At 47.2% G+C, this 8,513-nt stretch overlaps 1 protein-coding gene across 1 annotated transcript; it reads right to left on the bottom strand.

The window, feature by feature from the left end:
• Nucleotides 1-2,265: 2,265 nt before the first annotated feature.
• On the bottom strand, nt 2,266-3,513 carry RNF223 (ring finger protein 223). Its single transcript, XM_086625747.1, has 2 exons — nt 3,462-3,513; nt 2,266-3,113 (listed from the first exon to the last, which is right to left on the bottom strand). Exons 1-2 carry the CDS (start codon nt 3,511-3,513, stop codon nt 2,266-2,268), a joined length of 900 nt encoding a protein of 299 aa, XP_086481873.1.
• Between the last annotated feature and the right edge of the window lie 5,000 nt (nt 3,514-8,513).

The following is an 8,513-nucleotide window of genomic DNA, read 5'->3' on the forward strand; positions in this document are numbered from 1 at the left end:
TTTTATTGCACTTTTAATAAATGTTGAGTATTCTCAAGGCTTTTTTTTCTTTCTTTCTTTTTAAATAGTTTGCTTTTTGGGAAAGTGACTGACGGTGTGGACAATGGGGTATCCTGAATGACTCCCATTGTCAAATGCTACTTTTCAGGGCCCTGTTTTCACTTGCTTTGAATCTTCCTTTTTGACTATGCACGAGTGAGAATTTCGGCTGTGTGTTAGCTAAACCTTCAAGCTTTGTTTCCAAGCACATGGTGAGAAGGGGAAGTGCAAAGGGACAGCCCCCAAGGATGCTGTGAGGGACTACTAGGAACAGTTGGAACTGTGAGAACATCTCTGTGGTCCGTTTGCCACCGTAACAATAGATTTTTTTGAGGCTGAAGATGTTATTTCCCTCTGCCCTGCCCTTAGGTCTCATCAGTGGGAGATGAATGGTAAAAAATATGCAATGACCAAGCACTTCATCTCTACTAGTGTCTATTTGCTGGACTTAGTCCCAAATGCACCTTGGGTAAAACAGAAGTGCCTTCTCTGCCTTAGTCTTGGTGAGTCACCTTTTCCAAGAACGCACTTAAATTGGTGCTGTGAAGATATCCTTTCAGTGGCAAGCACGGGGTAATGGACAGGATGATACAAGTGAAAATCCCTGTCAAGCCCAATGACTTTGGCAGAAGTCGTTACAGTGCCTGGAGTAGTTTCTGCAGACATGTGGCTGGCACAGATAATACCAGCCTGCAACTGAGCAACAAAGGTGTTGCAGATACAGCACACGCAGCAGCTTTCCACAGAAGTTTTGCATAGCAGCAGACTTGAGTTACTTCTGCCGTTGCTTCAACTTTTTCTATTTCAAATTAGATTTTCTGGAAAGGGAGACTGGAAGCATCTCTCATCCAGCTGGGAAGAAGCAGAAGATGAGCAGTCTTTGCAGGTTCTGTTTTTTCAGGTCAAATCAGGTGAACCCAGAGGGTTGCACCTGGGACACTGCCACCTAGATGGTAGTAAGCATGAATTTACAGGATAAAGTTGTCCACATGTGCAGGACTGTACAACCCTGGTACAGCTGAGACATGGGCCAGAGTACGGACATGTCACCTGCTGTGTAGCTACCATGGTCTGGGAATGCAGCTGGACTCGACTCAGGACTGCTAAGTGAACACCTCCAACTGCAAGTAAGAAGGGAAATGTGGAGTAATTGCTACAGATTGACACCTTGCATTGTATAAAACATAATTTAATACATACACGTATGGTACTTGCATACAATACTGTCTTATATCCATATGTTTGAATAGAAAACATTTAATTGTAAGCTGCCTTCATCACGAAGACTTTTGTTAATCACTGTCAGAAGGTCACTGCATAAGTAAAAATACAGTGTAAGCAACTGGCCTGTGTCTTAATATTGACACCCTTTAGGATTAGGAGAGCAAAGCTGTCAAAAAATGGAACTTCTTTTGTTTTGGCAGCAGTTTGCCTGTGAGAAGCATGAAGGAGGTTTGCTGATGAAGTAACTTGAGGGCAGGGTTAGACTGCTGTGTCAGTGGGCCTGACTCACCCCCCGTGTTCAGAATCGCTTCCCAGGTAGGGATGAGTGATTTTTAACCATCATCATATGAAAAACGAGTAGAATGGCTACTCTGCTTTGTTCAAAGCTCTTCAGGGTGGTAACGTGACTCAGGTGTAGCAGCGATAGACCCACGGTTTGTTTGTCAGCAGGAGGCAGCATTTACACCTCCAGCATTGAATAACGCAACGGAAATGTTTCAAGCCTGTGGAATAAGGATCATTTTCATCTGCTTATACGACTTGGACATGTCTTCACCCTCCCAATCCCAGCTGCTCTTAGGAATAATCATGTAGATCCCTCAGTTTGCAAAAATAGCCCTTTATTCCCTTAGGGAGTCAGAGGAACCGGAGCCACTGTCCCCTGGTGTCCAGCCAAGACAGCACACGGCCGTGTGCCACTTGAGGCAAACAGCCCTAGAAACCTGGCTGTTGCTTTCGGAGCTCTGGTGTCCACGGAGAGTTCGGCAGCAGGGTGCTGAGGCAGCTCCTCGGAGCGTTCCTGGGCTGGAGACGGCTTGGCAGGTATTCCAGCAGACCTCCTGTGGCTGGATGCATGTGTTCAAGTGCAGGCACAGGAGGAGCGTGGGGTCTGCCAGCAAACCAAGGAATGCTGTTGGGGTGGCAGCCCTGCTCCTGCCTCCCCGGCACGCTGCGGGGATGGAGCCCCAGCCTTGCCGGACGGAGCAAGCAGCCGCCTCGCCACTACTGGAACGGGAGCTGTGTCACCGGGGCTGCCGCCGTGGTGTGCTTAGGGGGAAGGTACTCTGGCCGGCTCATCGCCACAGTCCTCGTGAAGCAGCGCAGGTTCCCCGTCTTCAGGGCACACTGGACCGGCCACAGAATGATGCAGAACAGGATGATGATCAGCGCGGAGAGGAGGACTATACGTTTCCAGTCGTCACACATGTCGCAGCGGGACAGCCTCCCGGCTAACCCTGCCGGGGGGGCCTCCGGGCTTTCGGGCTTGCTCATGGCGACGTCGATGGAGATACACGAGTCTGGATTCTCAGGGTCGTCAGATGACTGCCGGCAGCAGAGCTTGGTCCCATCCATCCAGAGCACCTTCTCCTGCTGGAGTTCAGGAGGCAGTGTGGCAAGGAGGTCCTTGCTGGTCTCCAGTGCTGGGGCACCTTCCACAGGGATGCTGGTCAGCTGTCTGCAGAAGGGGCAGGGGAGCTGGTCCTCTGGTTGGTTTGGGGGCAGCCCTGTGCTCAGGCGGGCCACGCACTCCAGGCAGAAAACGTGGGAGCACTGGAGCAGCTTGGGTGTCTTGAAGGTGTTGTCGTAGGTGTTGAAGCAAATGGAACACTCAACGGGGGAGGCTGGCTTTGGAGATGTTGGGTTTGGAGAGCCTGGCTTGTCGGTTGGGGACCTCGCCTTCCTCTTGCCATCTCCTGGGGAAGTGACAACGATGGGACTGATAGGGATGGGTATTTCATGTGGAGATGCAGGGACAGGGCTGGTGGGAGAGTCTGGCGTGTTCGAGTGCCACAGCTGCGTGAAGCACGACATGACGGAGCCCGGGGAAACAAACAGAGCCCTGGGTGACTCTAGAAGAGAAGAAAACCACAGCCTTCTTTTTAAACAATGTGAAGACACCCATCACCAGACCTCTGTTTAACCCCTTAAAAGGAACAAAGAGGGAGTTCATGACTTCTACTGCATCTGGAGCCCGGAATAGATCCCTGCTAGAGGTGAGAATGACACAGGTAGCCTGTTTGAAGCTGCGTACCAAAGGTGACGTTAAACGTCCTGCAAAGAAGCAAGCAACCAGCAGAGATCCACCATCCAGCCAAAGCCTTTTCACCAGAACCGCCATGGCATTATAGATGGGTGCAGGCTTTCCCCGTACATGCCTCCCTCTAGGCAGAAAAAAAAAAAACACAACAAAAACCTACCCCAGGTGGTGCTTCCCGACACCTGAGCAGGGAGGAGAGCAGAAGACTCCATGAGGTCAAGTAGGGACCTCGTTATGGCAGTCTATTAGTCTGGGAGGCACTCGGATATTATGGTGGCAGCATGAGCAAGGCCTAAGAGACAGATAATGCTGTTCAGTTGTGGAGGCAGCAGGGAAGGCAAGTCCCTTCTCTTTGGTGTGCTCAGACACCTTTGTGTCTTGAATCGTGGTTCTCCATGCTGCCTAGCAGGTGAGCGAGGCACCACCCAATGATGCTGCCTGGTTTTGTCTACCCGCAGTGGGATCTGAACTCCCTCGTGTCCCAGGAGAACCCGAGGGAGGTGAGGAAACACTGTTCTCTTGCAAAGTTTGTTCCATCCCCAGCTCCGTGCAGCACAAGGAGCGTCTCTGTCTTGTCACCATGACACAGCAAGAAGAGCAACGTTGGAGGAAATAGCCTTGGTGCCAGAGCAAGGGGAATTCTCCCCTGTTTCCTTGTTGCTCTGGTCTCCCTAAGGAAACGCCGTTCTTCCCTGTCCTCAGCCCTGGCGGAGAGCCGGCACGGCCCAAGCCTTGCTGAGTGTTGCCACGTGCTCTCTGCTGTGTTGTGGTGTGCAAGCAGGAGCCTTGAATTAGAATGTAATGGAATGGCTAACACACCAGTTCCAGCAAATTGGTTTACAACTCACTCCGGCCTTTTCAGCAACCTAAGTAATACCATGAATTCCAGTTATCCTGGGCTAGACATGCAGCTCTGCATACATTCTGATAGTCAGGTGTATGACTTTTTGGCTATGGAGCACTTTTACCTGAAAGCAAGTGGTTAGCTGGAGGAAGTTCCCAGCGACAGCCCTGATGCTGTATGCCTGGGGAACGTTTTTTTAGGATGTGTCACTGAACTAGCTGGGCTTGATTCTTTGTGTTGGGAGATTTACCGATGACAAGCCAGAAACGTTCAGGTTGCTGCTGTAATTATAGGTCTCCAGTCAGTCCAGCAATGGCTCACCAGCATGGGCTGGAGACTTCATGTCTCAGCATAAAAGGCTGATTTAAGGTATCGGAAAGACCACAGATTCCTCACATGGCACAAAAAAAAGTCTCCATTATTTAAGAATGCAGTATTCTCCCCTCTCCCATCACAGCTACTGTTGCTAGAGCCGAGACCAACTTTAAGAACCTTCCTTCTTTTTCTTCTCTTATTCTAAATGAAGAAGTGTTTGTGAAGCTTCTTCCCAAGTTAAATTTCCAGTCACAGACTGTGCTTTTCTGCAAGTTGTAATGTTTTTTGAATGTGGTGGTGGTTTTTTTAGTTGTGGGGTGTTGTTTTTTTTTTTTTTTCTGGCTACTCATCACCATGCATGTTTTAGCACGATCTGGCAGATGCTGATGAATTACAAATCCAAGCCCAAGTTGGCACAGAGATGAGGGAAACCCCTGGTTTGTTTTTCTACTAGATCTTCTGTTTTGCAGAACTCCATCCCCTACGCCCATTTTTTTGCAGTGCCTCAGCTTGGAGTGTTTGTCAGAAATCATGAGCAGCAAAACTAGTGGCAGAAGGTAACCTCGGAAAGAGAAAGCCTTTGCTTACACAGACTATAATTTCATAACCTATGTGAAAAAGCTGTTCTGTCGGGGTATTTACTAGCTTATAATATGACAGCTATAGCAACAGCAGTGTGTTGGTAGTAAACTTGATGTTTACTCACAACGGTTGCTTTTTAAATGAAGATACAAGCTTTTGCTCACATTTCCCCCTTTGCTAAAGGTGATCATGACACTATAAATACATATAATAAAAATTTTAATAAATTTAGAGTCTGATTATTTTTATCAACATCTTGGTGTTACATGGCACCTTGACCTAAACTGGGAAGATATGAAGAGCAGGGCATAGAGCTGAGGCATGAGAAAGATAGTTTTAATTCATACTCTGCCACACTGGACAGGTCAGCCCCTGTCTGCTTCTTGTGTCTTTTGGTGTGTTGCCATAGTGCTGATGCTCAGAAAGTTAAACTGGGCAGCAGCTAATGCGTGGACCAAGATTTCTCCTGGGCACTTCTGCTGTACTACTAAATGAGAGCCAGTCACAAAAGCTGGAGAGTCCCAGAGAAGACATGCAGTGTGGAATCTCAATAGAATTCGTTAGGGTTTAAGGGTTTCATTTCTTTGTTTTTCTGTAGGTTTTTTTTTACACTGCATGAACACATTATTTTATTTATTTATTATTTTTTTTACAAGACAATATCTTCAATTGTTCAACCCTCGATGACCACACTGCATTTCTTCAGAACTTGCAGCCATTTCCCTTGCTTTCCCAGCTATTTACCTGGGCTTTCCGGAAACTAAACCATTCAGGGAGGCACATAAACTCAGACCTAAAACTAAGTAAAGTAGCTTTTACTTTCCAACAAGTTTTAGAAAACTTCTTTCCACACTATAAAACCAGACAAAAGAGAACACACAGCTGAGACAGTGGCCAATGCTGTTCTGAATATGGTTCCCTAGTGCTAGCTCTAACAGAGCAACTGAATGCACAGCAAGTTAAGAGGTGTACAGCAGATTAAAGTCTATAAATACCTGTTCAGAGTGCTGTTTAGAAGGAGAGAAGCATGTTCTGGGCTCTTGGTTTCTCTCCCTGAAGAGTCTTCTCTCCAGAGGATAGCCTTAGGCTCAGGGTCTTTTGTATCTATAAGCCGCCTTCTGGTGTTTGAGCTCCCCAGTAGCTTCCCAAGTTGTTTCCAAGCCCAGGAGGTCTGGCAAGACAAGTAACCTCTAACAGCTCCCTGTGTACAAGTGACCCTGCCGCTGTAATTCAAGTATCTTTTATACCTTCCTGTCTCGAGGTGACTTACCTGCTCCACCTGCCTCTCCCCATCACCACTGAATCACTCCACGGGCTGCGAGTGCGCTCCCGCTCCGGCCGGTTTCTGCGACAAACAGGACGGGCTGGAATGCTCCTGATAAGGGGCAGCGTGGCCGAGGACACCTGCCTGTGCCTGCCCTAGGGAAGCCATGTGAGAAATGCTTATTATTATTATCTTCATCTTCCCTGGACTGGGGAAGGCCACCTGCTTTCTGGTAAATTCTTGCAGTTTTTTTAAGTAGCTTTGAGGTTTTTTTAATCACTCTTTGTAATCTGGTCCAATTTGTGCAGATGTACTGGCCATGTTCTCCCAGGGCAGCAGATCTTCTGAAACAAAATTTCAGGACCTCTAAAAATAGCAGTTATTGTTCTCTTGTTCCTTCATGAAGGACAAATAATTTGAAAGTGTCTTAGATTAACAGCAGGAACAAGATTGACAGTCAAATTTCTTGTGATTGGTTGAGAAAATATTGTTACAACAGAAAAATCCTAAGTTTGAAAGCCTGAAAGCTGTTTATAAGTTAATTGAACCACCCTATACAATCATGTGTCTGCTTCAAGCTCCTATACAATTGTTCAAAGTAATACTGTATGGATTGTCACAGAGAAGGAATTTCATTCTTTGCAGCTTTTGGTAGTGATTGACAGAGAAATATTATTTGACCTGCAAACCTTTTGTGGTTCATAGGACATCAGTCTATGATCCAGAAAAGAAAACCAACAAGTTTACACTCCTGTGCAGAAAAGGAAACAAGTGTATTGGGGGGGTAACAGACAAACATTCAAAATTTAATCTAGTTCTTATTTGTTGCAAATACTACTTTTCTTTGTTTGGTTTCTCAAAAAAACAACACAAGATGGTCTGTGGATTTTTTTCATGATGGTATCAGAAAGTCCCTTAAAAATGGTCGAGATACTTCACTCTCAGAATATATGGAACCGTATTCATCTCTCAGGACAAAGAAGTGTCTGAATCCCACAGATTTGAGTGGCAGCCAGATACAACTCGCTTTGGCTTCACGTTCCTCTGCTTCAGGTTACGCTGTTCAGTTCTAGAAAGCTGAGATGCAAAATGAGGCTTTTAAGAATAAGCGAAGCATGTTGAAATTACCAAAATTTTGAATCAGTTTTAGAATTAAAACTAAGGTGACCTGATCCTTCCGCAGCTAGAAGGATCTGGTCTAGAGCATTGTTCCTCCAGTGCGTTCCTGAAGAGCTCCATGAGTGACTCTGGAAGACAAACACCTCAATGGAGAATGCAGGTTAAGACTAAACTTTCCCAGATGTGCATCTCAAGGGTGTAGCTCCCTCAGCAGAGCACACGTATGCCATAACAATAACAATCCATACCCTACACCGAGCGGGCAATGCCAGCATGCCTTACTCCTCCATCTATTTATGTTGCTGTGCAGGGATGAGTGAGGCTGGGAGCACACACTGTCTGCAGCTGACAAAGCAGGATGCTTGATGAATGGATGTAAATCAGATTTTTAAAAGTCTTCTTCCCTTAGTCACTTGCATAAGCACTTTGGTAAACTGGGCTGAAAATTAACAACGTTTTGGTACCATACCAGGGTGCGTTACACTCGCTAACACGCTGAGGAACAAGTCCTTGTTTTGGGTCTAGTGAAGACCCTCTCCCCGGGCCGTCAGCGGAGCAACGCTGATCTGCTTTTTGATCATGCTCTAAAGATACAGGCACGTTTTGAGCCCTTTATCCACGGACAAGACCAGGGTCGCTGCGCTGCAGTGTGAGCAGACCACTGCCCTGTCGGAGTTTCGGTGATTCTCAGGCTGGTTTCCAACCGAGGTGCCTGCTGCATGGAACAGGCTGGGTCCGACCCAAAGCCGAGCGCCCGGGGCAAACTGTGCCGCCCCACGCATGCCCACGCTCCTCCCTCTGCAAGGATAACGCTGGGTGTGCGAGGCGCTGAGCGTGCCAGGACCCAGCACCGTGCTGGGATGACGATCAGGGCTTGGCTTCTAAAAGTGAGTGGGTGGCTTGCTGTTATTTTTATCTTCTGCTTGGAGGAACAGACGGAGCGTGTCAGGAGCTGCAGCTGGTCTTGGGTGGATCCCAGAGGACTGGGAGCAATCAGTTGTGGGAGCACGTGCTTTCGTGTTTGCACTTTAAGGAACAGGGGTAGTCAGTAGAAACAGTTACTTTAATAATAATATTATTATATTAAT

Source organism: Tauraco erythrolophus, chromosome 23, assembly GCF_009769465.1.
Source record: "Tauraco erythrolophus isolate bTauEry1 chromosome 23, bTauEry1.pri, whole genome shotgun sequence".
In the NCBI taxonomy this organism is placed as follows: domain Eukaryota; kingdom Metazoa; phylum Chordata; class Aves; order Musophagiformes; family Musophagidae; genus Tauraco; species Tauraco erythrolophus.